General features: G+C 51.2%; 1 protein-coding gene across 1 annotated transcript in view; it reads left to right on the top strand.

The window, feature by feature from the left end:
• The window catches only part of LOC144274626 (uncharacterized), a 223,107-nt gene extending 202,774 nt beyond the window's left edge, over window positions 1–20,333 (top strand). Inside the window, exons 2-3 of the mRNA XM_077833613.1 lie at window positions 4,037–5,501; window positions 18,496–20,333. Coding sequence (XP_077689739.1) covers window positions 4,037–5,501; window positions 18,496–19,605 — 2,575 coding nt within the window. The 3' untranslated portion in view covers window positions 19,606–20,333. The remainder of the gene's footprint in view (window positions 1–4,036; window positions 5,502–18,495) is intronic.
• Window positions 20,334–23,155: the final 2,822 nt, after the last annotated feature.

The raw sequence follows: 23,155 nt of genomic DNA, 5'->3' as shown, positions 1-23,155 counted from the left end.
AGCAAACATACACTGCAATGCTTTGTTCTACAATGATTCCCGAGTACGTGCTACTGGCCTGGAGTGGTAAAGTGTCCTACCATGGTGGACAGAATAAGGCTGCCCTCCCCAGAAACCTTTTGCAAAGGCTTTAGGAGTACATCCAGGAGAGCAGCGAATGCCAGGGCAAATTAATCATTAAACATGCTTGCTTTTAAACCATGTATAGTATTTTAAAAGGTACACTCACCAGAGGTCCCTTCTCTACCTGGCAGGTCCGGGAGGCAGCCTTGGGTGGGTTCGGGGGTACTGGCTCCAGGTCCAGGGTGAGAAACAGTTCCTGGCTGTCGGGAAAACCGGTTTCTCCGCTTGCTTGCTGTGAGCTATCTACAACCTCATCATCATCATCTTCCTCGTCCCCAAAACTTGCTTCCGTGTTGCCTCCATCTCCATTGAAGGAGTCAAACAACACGGCTGGGGTAGTGGTGGCTGAACCCCCTAAAATGGCACACAGCTCATCATAGAAGCGGCATGTTTGGGGCTCTGACCCGGAGCGGCCGTTCGCCTCTCTGGTTTTCTGGTAGGCTTGCCTCAGCTCCTTAAGTTTCAAGTGGCACTGCTTCGGGTCCCTGTTATGGCCTCTGTCCTTCATGCCCTGGGAGATTTTGACAAAGGTTTTGGCATTTCGAAAACTGGAACGTAGTTCTGACAGCACGGATTCCTCTCCCCATACAGCAATCAGATCCCGTACCTCCCGTTCGGTCCATGCTGGAGCTCTTTTGCGATTCTGGGACTCCATCATGGTCACCTCTGCTGATGAGCTCTGCACTCACCTGCAGCTTGCCACGCTGGCCAAACAGGAAATTGAAATTCAAAAGTTCACTGGCCTTTTCCTGTCTACCTGGCCAGTGCATCTGAGTTGAGAGTGCTGTCCAGAACGGTCACAATGGAGCACTCTGGGATAGCTCCTGGAGGCCAATACCATCTAATTGTGTCCACAGTACCCCAAATTCGACCCGGCAAGGCCAATTTCAGCACTAATCCCCTTGTCGGGGGTGGAGTAAGGAAATCGATTTTAAGAGCCCTTTAAGTCGTGAGGACGGGTGCAGGGTTGAATCGATTTAAATTAAATCGACCTCAACTCCTAGTGTAGACCAAGGGACAAAGACAGACTTTCTGCCTAATGGCTTGTGTTTACAAGGTATTCCCAAGACTGTCTAGAAAGCATTACACCCTTCACAGTGTTTTGTGTGCATTAAATGTTTGTTCACTATAGAATCATAGAATATCAGGCTTGGAAGGGACCTCAGGAGGTCATCTAGTCCAACCCCCTGCTCAAAGCAGAACCAATCCCCAATTTTTGCCCCAGATCCCCAAATGGCCCCCTCAAGGATTGAACTCACAACCCTGGGTTTAGCAGGCCAATGCTCAAACCACTGAGCAAATGCCCATGGGAACAGGACAGTAATCAGTTCTCCACGGCAGAGGGAAGGTGATAGAAACAGAGAGTGAACAGACTGGAAGGGGCAGCAGGAACAGTAAGTGGGGAGGGAGGTTCCCAGCTCCCAGCCCTGCCCAGATCCATTCCCTGCACACCCTGGGCAGACTGACTCTCCTGGAAACAAGGTGAGGAGCTGACAGAGCAAAAGCCACTTCCTGTCCCAGACGAGTCCCCGCACGGCTGGGGGGATGCGCTGCCCTCTGGGCCAATGTCAGGGGGATCCCCAAAATGGCTCCTTTGATTCTGCTCTTTTTCCAACATTCTGCTCAGAGATGCTGTTATGAGGAGGGTTTAATGGTGTCCTGGTGGGGTTAGTTCTGCTGGGAGGGGCCTTGCCTGGGTGGTAGTAAACTAACTGGGTTTCTTCCCAGCATGGCAAAGTCCAGAGAGTCTGTCTCCAGGGAGAGAGCCTTGGGGGAATCAGGCTGTGACATGGACTCAAGCCCCTTCTGAAACCTCCCCCATCGCGCCTCTCGCCCCAACAGGCTAAAGAATCACATCTACATTTCGCTCCAGATTGTCCTGTCTTCCGGGAGACGAGGAAGAGAAATGGCTGTGATGGAGCCAGCTCAGGTAGGGGATTTTCAGGGAGCTGCGGTGGGGAGGGGTGCTGCAGATGAGGAGGGGCAGGAAACACACAGGGTGAGGTAGGGAGGGGACAGGGTGTCATAAACCTGCCATGATACGTTCAACCCGGGACCTGATTTTCTGAACAGGCCCATTGGCGGGGGGGAACATTCCCCCATTTCTAAACCAGGAAATGCCACCCTGGGCAGGGCTGCGAAAACTGACCAGACTCCCAGTGCTGGAGCCTAAACCAACTTGGAAGAGGCTGCTGTGAAATACGAAGGGAAGCTTTTGGAGTTCCTGTCCCCGGCTCAGAGCTCTGCTTCCTGTATCAGCCTGTGTCTGGCAGGCGTGTGGTAAATGAGAAGACCGTGCCCTGCTCCATGTGCGGGGGGAACAAGGTGTCTGGCTGGTCTGAGACCTGGGGTGAGATTCTGTATCTCTGGCCTTTGTTGTTTCAGATGCCGGTGACCTTCGAGGAGGTGGCTGTGTATTTCACCCAGGGGCAGGGGGCTCTGCTGGACCCCGCTCAGAGAGCCCTCTACAGGGACGTCATGCAGGAGAACTATGAGACGGTGACCTCGCTCGGTAAGGGTTTCCTGTCCCCTCAGTTATTAGAAGATGCAGGGTCTGCATATCTGAATCTAGACAGGTTCTTCCCTGGTCAGTTAGATCGGAGGGGAATGGGCTCCATAATGCACAGCTGCTGTGTGAGAGAAACTTGCATCTCCGTGCCCTCTCCAATGGGACTAACTTAATGGACATGCTAAACCATCACCACCCCTCCAGCTTTCAAAGGGGCAGAAGCCGTGTATTGTCCTATCTATATTGTTTCTCATTTCCCCACAGAATCCCTGGTCACCTCCCTCCTTGGGAATAGCTCCAGCCATGGGGAATGCTCTGGGCTCTGCAGGTTTAGAAATAGGAATGGATTTAACATTAGAACTCTGTGTGTATCAGCAAGGCCCACAGAGTGCACAGATCCTGGAAACTCCTAGTGAGGGCATGACAATTCTCCTCACCTCCCCAGACATCTGCCTCTCCCAAGGGGGTTCTGTGACCATGTTCCCGTCCTCTTGAATTGCATGATCCCCCATCACAGACACAGGTTCAGCTCATGGAATGCCCTTTGTGTCAGAAAAAGAAAAGGAGGACTTGTGGCACCTTAGAGACTAACCAATTTATTTGAGCATAAGCTTTCGTGAGCTACAGCTCGCTTCATCGGATGCATTGTGTCAGACGCTCTCTCAATCCTCTATGCACCCTGATCTGGTCTGATTTCACCCCCTGTGCAGGATTTCCCATTCCCAAACCTGAGCTGATCGCCCAGCTGGAACGAGGCGAGGAGCCGTGGGTCCCAGATCTCCAGGCCTGCAAGGAAAGAGAGATCCTGAGAGGCACCCGCACAGGTGAGGACTGACACAGAAACCATCTGGGGAATAAAGGAAAAAGCTGAGCATCCCAAAATGTGGTGTGAGTGAGTGCCCCCAGTTCTTCCTCATCTCACCCAGGGCAGGGCTGTAGTCAGCAGATATCGCTCATGACTTGCTACCCATCCTGTTAGCTGCAGGAGTTTACTTCCCAACTTTTCTTCCCTGTGAGTGTTTGGGTGGGAAGTGGAGGCAGAATCCAATTGCTCAGTCTTCACAGCATTAGCATGTTGGGTTTTCCCTCTGTGCTATTCCTCTTTCTCCCCAGCACAATGACTCCTTTCTGGATTGTCTCTCTCCCAGCAGGTGATGAGCGAGGGAGTGAGAACGAGGAGGGGAATCATCATGAGGATGTTCCTAGGGAAGTGGAATCACAAGGGACCTTTGTGGGAAGATCTGAAGGGAATTTTTCCCAGTGCTTGGAACAGGGAGAAGCCTGGGGAAATTGGCACAGGTCAGAGAGGCTGCTGGGAAACCACCCAAGGAAAAAAGTGGATGAATCTATTATATGTGGGGGAGGAGACAAGGATCCCACAGCCCAGCAGACAAATCCCAAGGAAGAGAAACCCTACCACTGCCTGCAGTGTGGGAAAGGATTCATTCTGAGATCACAGCTTGTTACACATCAAACAATCCATAACAGCTCAGACTTTAATACCCATGGGAGAATCGACACAGGAGAGAGACGCTATCAATGCCTCAAGTGTGGCAAATGTTTTAATTGGACGTCAGCACTTATTACACATCAGGCAACCCACATGGGAGAGAGACCCCATAAGTGCTTGGAGTGTGGGAAAAGCTTCAGTAACAGCTCAAATCTTACTAAACATCGGAGAATCCACATGGGAGACAGACCCTATAAATGCCTCGAGTGTGGGAACTGCTTCAGTCAGAAGACCACCCTTATTATGCATCAGAAAACCCACACAGGAGAGAAACCCCATAAGTGCTTGGACTGTGGGAAAAGTTTCACACAGAGATCAGCCCTGAGTACACATCAAACAATCCACACAGGAGAGAGACCCTATAAATGCCTCGACTGTGGGAAAAGTTTCATTCAGCGCTCACACCTTCTTCGACATCTGAGAATTCATACTGGGAATAAACCTCATAAATGCCTCCACTGTGGGAAAAGTTTCATTCAGAGAACAAACCTTATTTCCCATCAGACAATCCACACAGGAGAGAAGCCCTATAAATGTTTGGACTGTGGGAAAAGCTTCAAGAACAACTCCTACCTCACTAAACATCGGACAATCCACACGGGAGACAGTCCCTATAAATGCCTCCTCTGTGGGAAAAGTTTTGTTCTCAGTTCTGACCTGATTGTGCATCAGAGAATTCACACAGGAGAGAAGCCCTACGTATGCTTGGACTGTGGGAAAAGCTTCAAGAACAACTCCTACCTTACTAAACATCGGAGAATGCACACAGGAGAGAGACCTTATAAATGCCTCGATTGTGGGAAATGTTTCAGTCAGAAGTCATCCCTTAGTACCCATCACACAATCCACACTGGAGAGAGACCCAATAAATGCTTGGACTGTGGGAAAAGTTTCACCCAGCGATCAGCCCTTGTTATACATCAGAGAATCCACACAGGAGAGAGACCCCATAACTGCTTGGACTGTGGGAAAAGTTTCACGCACAGATCAGCCCTCCTTAGACATCAGGCAATCCACACAGGAGAGAGACCCCATGAGTGCTTGGAATGTGGGAAACGTTTCATTCAGAGATCAACCCTTATTAGACATCAGGCAGTCCACACAGGAGAAAGACCCCATGGGTGCTTGGATTGTGGGAAATGTTTCACCAACAGATCATCCCTTATCAGGCATCAGGCAATCCACACAGGCGAGAGACCCCATAAGTGCTTGGACTGTGGGAACAGTTTCATTCAGAGATCGAACCTTATTATACATCAGAGAATCCACACGGGCTATAAACCTCATAAATGTCTGGCCTGTGGGAAAAGTTTCAGGAAGAGCTCGTACCTTACTAAACATCTAAGAACTCACAAAGGTGTGGGAGACCCCAGGAACAGCTTGATTGCGGAAAAAGATTCAATCCTAGCTCACACATCAGTGATCCACAAAACGGAGCGACCTTAAACATGGGGGAAGCTTCATTTGGTGCTCCCGGAGTATCAGACATCCGCGAATCCGCACAGGGAAGAAACCGCTGAGATGTTCTCAGTGTGGAAAATGCTCCAAGAGGAGCTAACACCACAGTGGACATCAGAGACGCCCCCACACAGCCAGGAAATTCTCTGAGTGCCCTGACTGGGGCTGGCCATGGAGACAAACCCATTTCCTCATTTCCCACACACATCAGGGACGTTTGGCTTCCAAGGATCCAGCAGCCCATTGCTGGGGTGAGGATCCAGCAGCAGCTGAGCATCAGCTGGTCAATGACCTTCTGGCTCTGCCTGGTCTAAGCAAACCCCAGGCAGAGGAGAAGCCCCCATCAGCCCCTCCTCCCTGCTGCAGCCTTGGCTGCTGAGCTGATGGGCCACAGGTGGGGGAAGGGAGAGAGAGAAACTCCTCCAGACACTCCCCCTGCCTGGCTGAAGTTCCCCCCGCTCCTTTCCCCTCCCAGACGGGATCCACCTGCCATGGCGATGAGGAGAAGGACACTTGGGCCAGGCCCTACCTTCACTCTAGACAGCTGTCCCCACCCCCCATCTTCCACCAGCCCCTGGGCTGGGCTCTCCCACTTACCTGGAGCTGTTCACTCCCCTGGGGGCTGGTAACGCCTCCCCTCCCCAAATCCCCCAGGGTGCTGGGTTCTGGGGGATCAAATATTGAGGGACCAGGGTGATGGATTCTGGGGTAGGAAACTGGGGATTGAATGGTTGGGGCTGGTGGAGCTGGGAAGCAGGGGGAGCTGGGTGCTGGGGTATTGAGTGTTTGGGTTTCATGGATAAGGGACGAGGGAGAGCACAGGGGTAGAGAGGTGCCTCTCCTCACAAGCCCCCTCTGCCCCTTCCCCCTGCCCCCTCTGCATTCAGACAGCGCCGCTGAGAGGGGCTGATTCCCACAGGGCCTTTTGTGGAAGGCCTCGAGATCCCACATCTGCCTCCGCAGCATCAGCCTCTGAGCGTCTGTCTATGGTAGAAAATGTGATCGGGATCAGCCAGAGTATCTCTATGACCCTGCACCAGATTTTGTGGTGTAAACTGTGTGACACTGGCCGACCAGATGCCAGCTCCTGCCAGAGCCCTAGGCCAATTCACTTGTGTATTAGGCTAGATTAAAGAGATGGTTAAATGTATGAGTGTATTTGGTGTTTAAACTTCATGAAAAGCAATGGGATGTTACTTGCATTGTTTTCACTTAACTATATCTTGTTATAATGTAGTAGTGAATATTTTGCATTGCGTATACCCCTGTAACGAAATAACCCATCAAATGCGGAAGAAGCCTTGTGGAATGCAAATGAACTTTAAAAGAAAAAAGCTAATTTCAACGCAAGTGGGCATTGTGTGTTATGACCGGAGATCAAAGACTCAAAATGCGTTCCTCACTCTCTGTCATCAGAGGAAGAGCCAACGTGGGTAGTGACCCTGTCAGCCTGTTTTTTGTGAGAAGAAGCTATAAGTATGGATTTAAAGAAAGATCCTGGATCTCTGGACTGTTTGGACTCTTACAGGGAAGTGTATCAGATACAAAGCTGAGACCCCAAGGGATAATCTGGATGCTCTGAAAAGACTTTTGGGAAACTGGCAGTTTATTACATCACTGCCACCCTTTGGAATAACAAAGTGTGACTCACCTGGGCATGCATCTTACCTGCTTTAACCTCTCCATAACTCTCACTTCCTTTTCTTAGCTAATGATCCTTTACTTAATTTACTATAGAACTGGCTACCAGCGTTGTCTTTGGTGTAAGATCTAGGATACCAATTGCTCTGGGGTAAGTGCCTGGTCTCTTGGGACTGGGAGCGACGTGATGTGATTTTTGGTGTAAGTGACCTTTCATCACAAAGTCCAGTTTCTCTGGGTGGCAAGACAGACTGGAGAGTCTAAGGGGACTGTCTGTGAGTCTAGGGTAAGACTGGGATAGTGATCCAGGAGTTCACATTTGTCACTGGCTTGGTGAAATCTAATTACAGGATGAACCAGCAGCTTGGGGGGGTGTCTGCCCGGTTTTCTGCCAGTCTGCCTGGAGGTCAGCATGCCCAGTTGTGAACCACTCCAGACAGTGTGACAAACTCACCTGGAGCATTTTATGTCTTCGGATCTCTCCCCCTCGCCCTCCCTCATTAGCAGTGATCATTAGTCCCTGAGTTTCCCCTGTGGGGCTGGATTGTCTCATTCCCAGATAGTCTCACATTACTCCAGGCCCTACTGAAAAGCATTTAGTGTTCGTACATTTTCTCCCTTATGGGCCAGAATTAAAAAACATGTTTAAAGAATGGGAGCAGGGACAGTGAAATGTGGTGTTTTAGCTTCTGTGCTATTTCAGGGTGATGGGGTGAGACTGAGGGATTCCCTCCTTCCCCCAGCACCGTCACACTCCACTCTCAACAGAGCAGCTTCTGTCCCAGCAATGGAGAGTTTTATCCTGTCCCAGTTCTACCCCTCCACCTCCTACGGTGTCATTTACCACCCTGTCCCTGGCTCTCCATGCCTTGGAATCACAGTTTTGATGTCTATGATCCTAAGTCAGATCCCTGAGGGCTGGAGAAAGAAGGGTCACAGACCTGGAAGGGAATCCAAATGAACCTCAAAGCACATTTTGACCTTTCTGATCTTATATCCCCATTTGCCTTTCTTGGTAAAATTGCTTCCAGTTTTTGTCTGGGCTAGTCCATATCATTTGTAGACGGGAAGCTGGTTTGTGAGGTTTTGGTCTATTAAGATGATGCAAAAACTTTTGTAACTAACATGACCAACTGTGGTCGTGGTCATGTGGTCATGAGGTGAGAAGTCAAGCAGGTTTAGCCCCTTTAGAAGAAAATGGGTTCACTTATTGTCTGGATTTTGAGTCTTCAGATTCTCTGGAACTTCACTTTCTCACCCTGTATTGTGGCTTTTTCTCTGTTCCCGAAGACCTTTTGGTCACATACAGTAACTCCTCCCTTAAAGTCGTTCCGGTTAACGTTGTTTCATTGCTGATTAATTAGGGAACATGGTCGTTTCAAGTGGCTCAAGGCTCCCTTATAAAGTTGTTCGGCAGCTGCCTACTTTGTCCACTGCTTGCAGAAAGAGCAGTCCGTTGGAGCGAGCTGGTGGGGGCTTGGAACCAGGGTGGACCAGCAGCCCCCCATCAGCTCCCCGCTCCCCTAAGTTCCCTGTGTGGCAGCCGTCCAGCAGGCTATCAATTACCTGGAGTTCAGCTGTCCCTCCCCACATTGCCATGTGCTGCTCCTGCCCTCAGCCTTGGAGCTGCTCCCGGAAGCCTCCTGCTTGCTGGGCGGGGAGGGGGTTGGGGAAGAGGGGGGCAAATGTCAGGTTGTCCCCCTCCCCCCTGTTCTTGCCCCCCGCTTACCACATCTCTACACAGCTGGGGCAGGGACACAACAGGGCTCAGGACGGAGGGAGCTTGCTGGCAGCAGTTGCTGTCTCAACTTGCTGATCTACTTAAAAAGGCAATGTACTTAGAGTGGGGTCAGTGTACTTAAAGGGGCAATGCTCATCTCTCACACACAGTGTGTGTCTCTGTCTGCCATGCTGTGTCTCTTTCCTCCACTTGTGCTGCCTTGTAGAGTGTGAGGCTACATTAACAACAATGTGTTAACCCTTGAGGGCTCAGCCGAGTGCTAGTTCATCATTTAGCAGTAAGGCATTCCCTGGGAAATATCCCACCCTCTTCCACCCTCTAACTTCACCACCTCAACCAAGCTTCACAATCATCGTTGCTGTGCATAATATTAAATGGTTTGTTTAAAACATATACTGTGTCTGTATGTGTGTGTATATATATATATATATATATATATATTATATTATATAAAATACAGTCTTTTGTCTGGTGAACAAATTTTCCCTGGAACCTAAGCCCCCCCCTCCCCCATTTACATTAATTCTTATGGGAAAATTGAATTAGCTTAACATCGTTTCGCTTAAAGTTGCATTTTTCAGGAACATAACTACAACATTAAGCAAGGAGTTACTGTATTTGGATATTCAGATTTGCTGAAGGCTTCATGGGGCAAATTTTCATTTGCCAGAACAGTCCTTTTCAATTTAATTTTGAACTTTTTCTACCCTTATCGTGTGATTTTTTTTCTTTGAACAATGACAGTGAACAAAGGCTGAGGGTGTGAGCTAGATTCACACTCCCAGAGGCAGACACTGAAATGGGGAAGCAAGTTACTGCCTGGTCCCTGCAGTGATGTGAGACACAGTCAGGAGGGGTAGAGGGTGGCAGATGGAGATGAACAGAGCTGAGAAACTGTTGGGTTTGTTCCTCAGAGCCAGGCAGCTGAGGCTGAGAACTGTGAACTTGCCGCATCAAAGCCAGAGAGAGACAGGAATTATCCTGCAAGTGTTGGGTCAAGCCCTACCTGAATTGTATAATGTTGTGAGTCCTGCCCAAGAGGAATGTTGTGTGGAGGGGGCAGCATCTCCTGATTGCTGAGAAGACAAGGCTGGGCCGAGACGAGAAGGCCAGGGATGTCAGGGGACCTGGGCAGCTTTGAAGCCAGGCAGACTCACATCGTGGAAGCCAGAGGGAGATGAGGAGCCATAGAGACCAGCTGCTCACCCCTCCCCATCTACCACTGTGCCCTGTGCGGGGACGATAGCAACTGTCTCTGCCCCACTCAGCTCACACTGCATCCCTCTAACTTGAGCTCTTTGGATTCCCTGCTTTCGGGGTGTTTGCTTTTGTGATGGGTTCTCATCATTCTTCATGGCTTCTCGGCACTTTTCTCCCCATGTGTAGATGTTGCTCGTGCATGGGGGAGTTGGGTGGAGCAGTGGGCTGGGCTGGGACTGAACTGGGCTGGGCTGGGGGTGGGGAAAGAATCTGTCTTTTGCTTGTCCGTTTAAATAATAAAGTAGAATTTAGTTTCTCCCACTCCCGGTCTCCGTTGTTTTGCATGAAATGGCTGCCAACTGCAGAGGTAAGGTGAAAGGTTAAAGCAATGCAGACGTGGTCTGGAATGGAAATGCACAGGGAGGTCACCCAGCCAACCTCATCCCTGCCTTGTCACAGGCTCCTCAAACTCCCCTTAGAGATAAAACTCTCTTAAGTCTTGTGCCCCTCTCCCTGACCCCAGTACAAATCAGGAACACTTTGACAGCTCATGGGCTCATCCCCTTCTCCCTCACCCAGGTGCTAGGCAGGAGTAATTCCACTAGGCCACATGACCTGTCTACACCAGTGTGAAGTTGTTGTGAGGGGAGAATCAGATACTGGCCTCTAGGTCTGTTTGCAGGAGACACACTCACACATTGTGCGATGATGATTCTGATCGCTGAGCTGGGCTTCAGCCCAGTGCCCCTGTTCTCACAACCTCACCACCTGCCTACTTCTAGCTCAGTCCCATTGCAATCACTGGGGCTAGGGGCTGAAAGACTGGAAATGGGAGGAAATGTTATAGCTGAAAACCACACACGTGTGTTTTGAAAGCTTAATGTTAATAGGATCTGCTTCACTCTCCTGCTTGGACATTTTCTCTGGAGATCCCAGGGACGTAAAGGAGCAAGCGTTACCATCTTGGCTGCGAATCCCCACTGTGACTATCTACACCAGTGGTTCTCAAACTATGGGGTGGGCCTCCCATGGGAGGCACGACCTGTGTCTCTGGTGGGGGTTTTTAAGAGCACCGGCTGTCCGCCCCGGGTGGCTGCGGCTCACGACGGAGGGCTATGCACATCTGGAAGGCGGGGATAAAAGGGACAGCTGGAGCTGTGCCACTCAGGCTCGGGCTCTCCTCCCTGCCCTATCCCTCACCTGGAGGAAGAGGGGCTCGGGCTGTCAGCTCCAGGTGGAGCAGCAGCAGAGAAATCAGGGTGGCAAGGGGGTGATAAGTCTGCTGTGAACAGCGATATTGAGGAATATCACTTTTCACGTGGCCACCCTTCCTTCTGTGCTGCTTCTGGCACTGGTGCTGCCTTCAGAGCTGGGCACCCGGCCAGCAGCCGCTGCTTTCCGCTCTGCCTTCAGAGCTGGGTGTCGGTATACGTACTTGGGAGGGTGGGGGCGTAATGTCCACGGACACAAAGAAGGGGGCCCGAGGAAATAAATTGGAGACCCACTGGTCTATGCTCTTATGGTCCCCGCTTTTACAAAATGATGATAAATCTTGCACAAAGTATGTCTTGTGAGGAGGGATAGTTCAGTGGTTTGAGCACTGGCCTGCTAAACCCAGGGTTGTGAGTTCAATCCCTGAGGGGGCCATTTAGGGATCTGGGGCAAAAATTGGGGACTGGTCCTGCTTCGAGCAGGGGGTTGGACTAGATGACCTCCTGAGGTCCCTTCCAACCCTGATATTCTATGATCCTCTGAAAAGTCATTGTCTGTTGAATATTATTGTCCTGTTAAAATGTGTGTGTCAATATTATGTATGGAGTTATGAGGTTTTGTTATATGTTTGTTACTGAAACATGCTGTAAACCAGGGGTCTCAAAGTCCCGGCTCGTGGGCCATCTGCGGCCCAAGAACCTCCCCACTGCGGCCCACAGAGGAGAGATGCCGGCAGACACGCGGCTGGCAATGTCTGCTGTAGGCACCGCCCCCTGCAGATCCCATTGGCTGCGGGAGAGGGACAGTGACACCATCACTCGTCACCGGGCAGAGTCAGCCATGGAGGCAGCATCACTTTTTCCCACAATGAATATAAACAGGTCCAAATATCAGACACAACTCTCTGATGCCCACCTCGCTGCAGTCCTGACAGCTTCAACGGCCCGGTCACCGAGGCCAAGCAGCCACAAACTGACAGAACTGAAGCGTTGCCAGGTGTCTTGAAAACACTACAAACTCCGGCATGCGAAGAACTGTATAAAGTTGTACGACAGTTTTATTATTTCTAAGAAATTTGAAATCAAAGCCACAATACAAACGTTGTCTTTTCTGAACACCATCTTCAGTGACATTATTGGCCCACTGGGAAGAGTTGAGGACTGGCCCTGGCCCTAAGGTAAATTGAGTTTCAGATCCCTGCTGTAAATCTTGAAAACGCCCACAGATTCGCTCCTGAGAGCCAGGTGTTCGGTGGGCATTAATTGCTTAGCCAGCCATTCACCAGTGGAGTAGGGGGAGTTGTGAACAAGAAATTTACAATTCACCTGAAGGATGGTTGGAAGCTCACATGTGACACAGACTGATTGTTGCCTGCCCCCTACATCTGGGGATGAACCTCAAAGAGAAGAGTGGTATAAAAGCACAAGGGAGAATTGCCTCCATTTTCACCTCTCCTCTCCCATCTTTACAGAAGGCAACAAGATGGCTTGAAAGACAAAAACAGGAGCATTGAACTGGGGAGGGCGGACCAAGGCTGGAAGGAAATCGGTCTGGGATTTAAGATGCGTGTTTACCTTTTATTTTTGCGGTAATCAATTCCAACCTTTTACGCCTTTGTCACTTGTAACCACTTAAAATCTACCTTTCTGGGGTTGATAAACTTGTTTTATCTAAACCAGTGTGTTTTCATCGAAGTGTTTGGGGAATTTCACTTCAGAGAACAAGGCTGTTGTCTGATCAGCATCCTTTGTGGAGATGACAAACTAACTAATGAGCTTGTACAGCACAGTGAAAGGACTGGACACTACGAGACTCATGTTTCTGTGGTGCAAGGCCGGAACTAGGGAACTGGCTGATGCTGCTCTGTAGTTTACTTCATGAGCGGCTGGCTAGTGGCACTCAGTCCTGTGTAGCTGGGAGTGACTTTGAAGGCTTGTGGCTGTGTGGGAGAAGAGCCTGGAGGGGTTTCTTGTTCACACAGGGAAGCAGTGTGAAAGATGCCCTGGGGTGGAGAAATCAGCAGTTCAACAGTCCCAATTGTACCCTGGGGTATGCCTGACACCTGCTGTCCCCTGGGACTCAGCATGACACCATTGGGCTCTCATCAGCCTGATGCTGAAAGACGACCTGAGCAAGGCTAACCAGAGAGGGGGAACCAGTGGACATCCTCAACTCCACCGACTTTGGCTAAATCCTGAACTTCCCCCTGGGATATGAGACTTGGGGGTCTGCTGTCACCCTTCCCCTCCCGCATCATTTCCCTTCCCCACCTTACTTCTCCTCTCTCTCCTTTTGCTTTCTGGCTCAGCCCGTCCAGTCAACGCCACCTTTTGCACCAGTGCTGGTGGCCTGTGACGGGAGAGGCAGCTCAAATAAAGCCTTAACCTGCCCAAAGCGAGAAGTTTTCCAAGTCTCACAGGGGCTGATCAGCTGGTGGCCTGTGCCCGGGTTTCTCCTGCAGGGAGGCTGCAAGTGAGACTGAGCCCTGGCAACAGAAGCCTCTGTGCAGGATGTCCCCTTAATGCTGAGAGAAGCTGGCCAAGCGCAGGCGAGGTGGGGGCCCCGGGAGGCAGGGTCTGGGGCAGGGGGCTGCAGCGCGGTGGGTTGATCGCTAGGACCCAGGAGCGGCTGGGGGGCGGCTCTGGGGGGAGGATCGTGGGGCTCAGCCCCGGCCCAGGAAGTGACTCGCAGCCGCTGCGGGGACTCTGGCTCCCGGCGAGATCCCCGAGCCCCGGCGGCTGGTGCTGGGAGCCCGGAGCCCGGGCTGCAGCCGGGAGAGGGGAACCTCCAGCCGGGCCCTGCCCGCTGCTCCCCGGGAGCCTCTCCCAGGGCAGAGCCCCCAGCCCGGCCAGGGCCCCTTCCCGGCCCGGCCCCTGCCCCGGGGGGGCCCCGCTCGGAGGGAAGGTAAGAGAGACCTGCCCCCGCCCCGGGAGCGGTGCTACCCGGGCTGCAGGGGGCGGTTTTGTCCCCAGGCTGCTCCCCGCGGAGCTGGCTGCGATTCCCTGCCCTGGTTCCGGGAAAGCTGCCGCCAGCTCCCGGTGTGTGCGGGGCGGGGGGAGCCAGCCCGCACCGTGCTGGGGGCTGGGACAGCGACATGTGTGGGGCAGAGGCGGGGGAGCCGGGAGGGGACGGGAGGGGGCGGGTGTGGGCAGAAGGGGATTGAGGGGGGAACAGGGATGCGTTAGGCGACAGAAGGTCCGGGATGGGGACGCAGGGGGTAGGCTGGGGGGCAGGGAGGATGGGGCGATGCAGGGGAATCGGGGGGAGGAGGGGATTATGGGGCTGAGGGGAACGAGGCTGGAAGAGAAGGAAAATGTGACTGGGGGGCACTGCGAGGGAAAGGGGGGAGGTGGGGAGGGGACGGTGAGAGCAACAGGAGACAGGCCTGGGGAGGGGAGCGCCCGGGGGCAGGGAGCAGGCAGACGGGTGGGGAGAAATACAAGGCAGCTCCCCGCCCCATGGGGTAGGACAGGGTGGGGGGCTGCCCCTCCCAGCAGCCAGACGGACATTTTTTCCTCTAAACTGGTCAAACTAACATTGTGCTGGGCGGGGGCAGGAGACTATCCTCTCACGGCTCAGAAACTACAGGGCAAATATCCAGCCTCCCCCCAGTTTGTTAAAGACACACCCGTGCTGGTGGGGTCTGTCTCCTGAGCGTTCGGGGCTGCCCAGGGCCCTGGTCTGATTTCCAGGCAGGATCCAGATCTCAACCACACCGGAGTCAGACCGGAGTCACTGCTGGCTCTGAGCATGGATGGGCCAATGGGATCTGCCTCCGCCTGCCTGTCCCTGGGGGCTGCAGGGGCAGGACAGGGAGGCTCAGGCATGAGCTGCTGCCACCAGAGGGCTCCGGGTCTGGCTGAGGGAGAGGAGGAGGCTGGCCTGTGGGTCTCTCTGCTCAGGATACAGCTCTGGAGTGGAGCTCCCTGGGTCAGAAGCTGCTGCCTCCTGCATTTAGACCTGAGAGCCCAGACTGAGACGCTGCTTGTTACCCAGCAGAGGAGAGACCTTTGTTAAAGCCCCTCTGTGCCCAGCCCAGGTGGGGAATTTCTCCGGTGGCTGGAACCAGGCCCTGGGGCAGCCCCGGGCTCTGACGATACCAGCCCCTGAGCTGCAGCCTGCAGGTGATGGGGAGACCCCGGGAACAGGGCTGAGGCCGGGCAGGAAAGTGACTCTGCACAAAGGGCCACTTTCCAGGACCTGCTGGTGAGTTTGGCCTTTGTGGGGAGGGGGCTCCCTGTGTGTCTGCGAGTCCCAGAGCTGCTGTGCCCATGGACACAGCCAGGTTCAAACCCCTGTTAGCCATGGCAGTGGCTGATCTGCCTAATGAGAGCAAAGGCACATGTCAATGGGGGAGTCATTTGTTCTCCCAGGGCGAGGGAAGATGATAAAAAGGGAGAAAGGAGAGACTGGAAGGGGCAGCAGGAGCAAGAAGTGGGGAGGGAGGTTCCCAGCCCTGCCCAGATCCATTCTCTGCATCCCCCTGGGAAGACAGACTCTCCTGGGAACAAGGCGAGGAGCTGAAGGAGGAAAACCAGTTCCTGACTCCGCTGAACACCACATGACTTGGGGGAAGAGTGGGAGTTAGAGGGGGTGACACGACAATGTCAGGGGGTGACATGAAAATGTCAGGAGAAATCCACCAAAGTAGCTCCTTTGAGTCTGCTCTTTTTCCAGAGTTTGGCTCAGAGATGCTGTTACGGGGAGAGTTTAAAAGTACCCCGATGGGTTTAGTTCTGCAGGGAGGGGCCTGGCCTGGGTGGTAATAAACTAGTTGGGTTTCTTCCCAGCGTGGCAGAGTCCAGAGTGCCTCGCTCCAGGGAAAGAGCCTGGGGGGAATCGGGGTGAGAAATGGACTCAAGCCCCTTCTGAAACCTCCCCCATCACCCCTCTTGCCCTGACAGGCTGAGGAATCACATCCACATTTCGCTCCGGATCGTCCCCGTCCCGTCATCTGGGAGACAGGAAAGGGAAATGTCTGTGATGGAGCCAGCTCAGGTAGGGGATTTTCAGGGAGCTGCTGGCAGCGGGAGGGAGAGGCAGGGAGGAGACAGGGTGTGAGAAACCAGCTGATTTTCTGAACAAGCCCATTGGCGGGGAACATTCCCCCATTTCTCAAACAGGAAACAAACCCCTGGGCAGGGCTGGGAACATTTCCAGTGCCAGAGCCTGGACCCACTAGCCAGAGGCTGCTGTGAAATACAAAGGGAAGCTGTCGGGATTCATGTCCCCTGCTCAGAGCTCTGCTACCTATATCAGCCTTTGGCTGGCAGGCATGTGGTAAATGAGAAGACTCTGCCCTCCTCTGTCTGCTGGGGAGGACAAGGAGCTCTCACCTTCTCCCCACCCCCTAAAGCCTCCTGGCTGCTTTGAGCAAGGTGTGGGTGAGATTCTGCTACTCTGGTCCTCCCAGAGCTTCCAAGATGTTTTTCTTTTTCTTTCTTCCTTTCCCATGTGACTAGCTGGATTGTGGCTGGGGCAGCAGGTGCTGAGAGGGGGACTCCTGTTGTTTCAGATGCTGATGACCTTCGAGGAGGTGGCTGTGTATTTCACCCAGGGGCAGGGGGCTCTGCTGGACCCCGCTCAGAGAGCCCTCTACAGGGACGTCATGCAGGAGAACTACGAGACGGTGACCTCGCTGGGTAAGGGATTCCCGTCCCCTCAGTTATTAGAAGCTGTGAGGTCTGCTTTTCTGACTCTGGTCAGGTTCTTCCCTGGTCAGTTAGATTGAAGGGGAATGGGTTCCATAATGCACAGCTGCCGTGTGAGAGAGACTTGCACCTCCATACCCTCTCCAACGGGACAAGGGTGTCAAAATCTAATGGACATGCTAAACCCTCCCCACCCGTCCAGCTTTCAATGGGGCAGAAGTTGTTCATCGTCCTCTCTGTATTGTTTCTTCTTCACACACAAAATCCCTCTTCACTTCCCTTCTTGAGAATAGCTCCAGCCCTGGGGAAGACTCTGGGCTCGGCAGGTTTAGAAATAGGCAGGGGTCTAACTCCAGAGCTGTGTGTGCATCAGCAAGGCCCCAGAGTGCACAGATCCTGGGAACTCCTTGTGAGGGCATAACAATTCCCCTCACCTCCCCAGACGTCTGCCTCTTCCAAGGGGGCTCAGGGACCATATTCCTGTCCTGATGGAGTCCATGTTCTCCCAGCAGAGCATGGCCACAGGTTCCACTCACGGAATGTCCTGTGTGACAGACACTCTCCCAATCCTCCATGCACCCTGATCTGGTCTGATTTCACCCCCTGGGCAGGATTTCCCATTCCCAAACCTGACCTGATTGCCCAGCTGGAACGAGGGGAAGAGCCGTGGGTGCCCGATCTCCAGGCCTGCAAGGAAAGAGAGATCACGAGAGGCACCCGCACAGGTGAGGACTGACACAGAAACCATCTGGCAAATGAAGGAAAAAGTTGAGAATCCCAAAAATATAGTGTAAGAGCCCTCAGTTCTTCCTCATCTCAGCCAGAGCAGGGCTGTAGTCAGAAGATATCATTCACACGATTCCACCCAGCCTGTTAGCTCCAGGAGTTTCCTTCCCATCTTTCCTTCCCTGTGAATGTTTGGGTGGGAAGTGGAGGCAGAATCCAATTGCTTAGTCTTCACAGCGTTAGCGTGTTGGGTTTTCCCTCTGTGCTATTCCTCTTTCTCCCCTGCACAGTGACTCCTGTCTGGATTGTCTCTCTCCCAGCAGGTGATGAGCGAGGGAGTGAGGAGGAGGAGGGCAATCATCATAAGGATGTTCCTGGGGAAGTGGAACCACAAGGGACCTTTATGGGAAGAGCTGAAGGAAATTCATCCCAGTGCTTGGAGCAGAGGGAAGCCTGGGGAAATTGGCACAGGTCAGAGAGGCTGCTGGGAAACCAACCAAGGGAGCAAGAGGAGGAATCTATTAAATGTAGGGGAGGAGATAAGGATCCCACAGCCCAGCAGACAAACCCCAAGGAGGAGAAACCCTACCACTGCCTCAAATGTGGGAAAGGATTCATTCTGAGACCACACCTTCTTACACTTCAGACAATCTATGCTGTAGAGAAACCACTTCAATTCTTGGACCATGGGGAAAGCTTTAATAACCATGGAAGAAGCCACAAGGGAGAGAAACCCTATCAATGCCTCGAGTGTGGGAACTGTTTGAATCAGAAGTCAGCACTGATTACACATCAGATAAGCAACACAGGAGGGAGACCCCATAAGTGCTTAGAATGTGCAAAAACTTTCATGCGGAGGTCAGACCTTGTTAGACATCAGGCAATCCACACAGGAGAGAGACCCCATAAGTGCTTAGACTGTGGGAAAAGTTTCATACGGAGGTCAGACCTTGTTAAACATCAGGCAATCCACACAGGAGAGAGACCCCATATGTGCTTGGACTGTGGGAAAAGTTTCACACGAAGCTCATCCCTTCTTCAACATCAGGGAATCCACACAGGAGACAACCCCCATAAGTGCTTAGACTGTGGAAAAAGTTTCATATGGAGGTCAGACCTTGTTAAACATCAGGTATTCCACACAGGAGCGAGACCCCATCTGTGCTTGGACTGTGGGAAAAGTTTCATTCAGAGGTCAGACCTTGTTAAACATCAGACAATCCACACAGGAGAGAGACCCCATAAGTGCCTGGATTGTGGGAAAAGTTTCATACGGAGGTCTGACCTTGTTAAACATGAGGCAATCCACACAGGAGAGAGACCCCATAAGTGCTTGGACTGTGTGAAAAGTTTCATATGGAGGTCAGACCTTGTTAATCATCAGGCAATCCACACAGGAGAGAGACCCCATAAGTGCTTGGACTGTGGGAAAAGTTTCATACGGAGATCAGCGCTTGTTAATCATCAGGCTACCCACACTGGAGACAGACCCCATAAGTGCTTGGACTGTGGAAAAAGTTTTATTCGGAGGTTTGACCTTGTTAAACATCAGTCATTCCACACAGGAGAGAGACCTCATAAGTGCTTGGACTGTGGGAAAAGTTTCATACAGAGGTCAGATCTTGTTAAACATCAGGCAATCCACACAGGAGAGAGACCCCATAAGTGCTTGGACTGTGGGAAAAGTTTCATACGGCGATCAGCCCTTGTTAGTCATCAGGCAATCCACACAGGAGAGAGACCCCATAAGTGCTTGGACTGTGGGAAAAGTTTCACACAGATATCACACCTCACTAAACATGAGAGAATCCACACAGGATCTAAACTTCTGTGACACATGGCTAGAAAGGGTTAAGAAACTTTCAGGCTAATTGACCCAGATTCAACCTTTAGAGACACATTCGAAAAGTGTGTAAATGGTATTGATGGCTATTCCACGTTAGATAGACTATAACTCTGAAATGTAAACTTGTATTGTTAAAGAATTGGAAGAAGATGGTAACTGTAGTAGTCTATATTTACCTATATCTTGTTAGAGATTAACAGTATAATCAAACGGTTCCTGTCTAGAGCTCTATTCTGTTAATTTAGAGATCAAAGGGAAATATTAACATTTAGATGAAATTTGTGTGTCGTAATGTCATTGCCTCTTTTTTTATTTCTGGTAAACTCTCTATGAACTGCTTTATGGATAAATGTCTTACGTTAATGCCTATAATTAATTACCGTTGATGTTTAGGAACTAGACAGTTACTTCAACAGTCTATCGTTCACCCAAGGGCTGCGTGCTGACCGGAGGCTGCAAAAATCTCTTGAAAAGCTTTTGGGACCTGATCCTTTTCTCTCAGATCTTTGTTAGCTTTATGTGGGGGGGTGGGGGGCGTTTGATTCGTAAGACTGAGATCTTCCGTCCCATCCTCACTGCCCTGATAGTGAACATTTGGACATTGGACTAGAACGTGATTAAATGATTCTGAGAAGGATTCTTTGCAATTCTAAAACACCATCTCTACTATGAAACGGCACTAAGGACTCTAGGCATGTCTGTATGTATAATGAGCTTTTAACCAATACATTCTCTCTTTTCTTCTTTTAATAAATCTTAGTTTAGTTAATGAGGATTGGCTGCAAGTGTGTATTTGGGTGAGAACTGAAGTATTCATTAACTTGGTGGGTGATGTGTCTGATCCTTTGGGATTTATAGAACTTTTTATCTGATGAACCAGATTTTCTGTAATCCCTATCATATTTCACTGGGCTGTCTGGGAGGGAACCCAAGGCGGGGTTGCTTTAAGGGAGCCGTGCTTTGGCCTCTGTGTAGCCGGTAAAGCGTTGTAGAAGCTGTTTTGTTGCTGGCTTGGTGAATTGAAGTATTGGAATATCCACCAATTTTGAGGATTGTCGGCCCCATTCTTTACAGTTTGCCTTAATTGGCTCCCAAGGATCCAGCTGTCTAAGCAAACCCCAGGCAGAGGAGGAAAAGCCCCGATCAGACTCTGCAGCCCTGGCTGCTGAAGTGATGGGCCACAGGTTGGGGAAGGGAGAGAGAGAAACTCCTCCAGCCCCTCCCTCTGCCTGGCTGAAGTTCCCCCCTCTCCCTTCCCTTCCCAGCCGGGATCCCCCTGCCATGGCCATGAGGAGAAGGACACTTGTGCCAGGCCCCACCTTCACTCTAGACACCTGATCCCAACCCCCATCTTCCACCAGCCCCTTGACTGGGCTCCCCCACTTACCTGGAGCTGTTCCCTGCAGGGGGAGTGTCCCTGGGGCTGGTAACTCCTCCCCTCCCCGAATCCCCCAGGGCGCTGGGCTCAGGGATTAAATGGGGGAGGTGATCAGCTGTTTCCTGCTGTCGAGGACTTGAACCCCAGTCGGCAGGGTTTGTTGTCTGACCGGAGAGAGACAGGCAACATCAGCAAGGTCTGAACTCAAAGCTCTTTATTGAAGAGTGCGCACAACAATAGAGAGCAGCCCGTCTCCGAAGAGAACCAGCCAGCCTCGAAGTAAAACTCATAGGTTTTTATAGACAGTCCCGTCGCGTCACAGATTTATTCATAAAGCAGCCCACCCCTCCCCATGTTAGTTGAAATTGGTAAAAATGCTAAAGAAAAAGAAGTTTTACTTTGAGGCTGGCTGGTTCTCTTTGGAGACGGGCTGCTCTCTGTTTTTGTGTACACTCTTCAATAAAGAGCTTCGAGTTCGGACCTTTCTGGTGTTGCCTGTCTCTCTCCGGTCAGACAACGAACCGTGCCGTCTTGGGTTCGAGTCCACAACAATTTGGCGACTCCGCCGGGACCCGTCTGACTCTCCGGCGTGGGGTCAGACTCTAAAGCAACGCAGCGCACATCTTCTGGTTTCGAGGAGCCTTGCCAGTGATCTGATCCCTGCATCGGCGATAAGGCGTGTTCTGTGAACCAGCAGGAGCCCATAGAAATCCAGCAACGTCCACCTACCGGTTGACTAGGCTCCAGATTCAGGTCTTCGGGGTTTGAGTCTCTGGAGGAGGTCTTCAGGGTTCGAGTCCCTGGAGAGGTAAGCGATCGCTTGATAATAAGAGTTGGGGATTGTGGGTTTGAGTCCCCTTTCCACCTAGGATGGGACAATTTGGCAGTAAATGCCAAGGGGACGTCCCGTTGTCTCTGATACTCAGAGATTGGAAGGGAATCTCTGGAACTACTGGTTTAACTAAATCAAAAATGAATAATTTATGTCAGGTTCAATGGCCAGCTTTCACCACTCATTTGTCCCTGACTAAAGATTGGCCAGCCTATGGAACTCTTTCCGCAGACAGGATGAATTCCTTAAGAGATATTTTGGTCGATCTTAGACCGGGACAAATGGATTATTTGTTTGTATGGTATAATTATAAGCCAAAAGAAGGACGTCCTCTTTCCTCCTCCTTTTCTTATTCATCTCAGGGGTTTCCAGCCCCGCTCTGTGCTATGCCTGCTTCTGCCCCTCCTCCGGCTTTCCCTCGGCTTTCTGACCTATGCCCAGGACCAGTTGCAAGCCTTAAGAAAGGACTTCCAGGCAGAAAAGGAATCACTGGCTAAGCAAGTACCAGTCCTTCAGAGACTTGTCAAAATTTAACCTTTTGTGCTCAGCATATGCTGTAACAACAGTGTGTCTGCCATAAGAGGAAATTATATAGTTAAACCGCCAATTGGCCGTGCATTCTGTCCAGGTGACAAGCCTCACGGGGGAGGACTCGGGTAGCCCTTTTGAGTGAGAATATTTAAAAGAAGAGACCAGGAGGGCTGGGGGCTAGTTAAGAAGCCCACCCTCCTTGTGAAATTAGTAGTGGAACAAAGCTGGTGCTCATGGAAGGGACAGTTCAGAGAGAAAAACAGGATCGGGCCCAAGCGGGCAGGCAACAGATAGAGAGATTGGAAAACAGGTTAGAAACTTGGAGGGCGTAGTGAAAAAAGAGGAGTAAATAATTACAGGAATGGGAAACGTAAATCCCAGAATAATACCTGGAATGGTAAAATCTGAGTTGATTGGGGTGTCGTTTTGGAAAATAAGCAAGTGATTTAAGGAAAGAAAGTGAGAAGTGAACTCTGTAGTTGCTGGAGGGAATTATGCTAAAGAAAAAGAATTTTTGGTTTCTTTGCAGCCATTCTGAAGGGAAAATGGGCCTTTTTTTCAAAGAAATGTCTGTAAATAAATCCAGGCAAAGAGACTATGTGATTGAAATCATTTGGCTCTGAAAAATTTAGTCAAATTAGCTAAAAGAACATAAGGGGTTTTATTGGAACTTAACCGCCCAAATGTACAAAGGAATGTAAATATATAGTGCTACTTAATTAAGATCCTATTAGACTTTAAGGGGCTACAATGGTTGGTGTTTTCCTTTTTAGAGTTGTGTGTTGTGAAAACAGGAG

The sequence above is a fragment of the Eretmochelys imbricata genome, chromosome 14, assembly GCF_965152235.1.
Source record: "Eretmochelys imbricata isolate rEreImb1 chromosome 14, rEreImb1.hap1, whole genome shotgun sequence".
NCBI lineage: Eukaryota > Metazoa > Chordata > Testudines > Cheloniidae > Eretmochelys > Eretmochelys imbricata.
The sequence above is the reverse complement of the archived record's forward strand: the minus strand, read 5'-3'. Positions and strand labels throughout refer to the sequence as shown.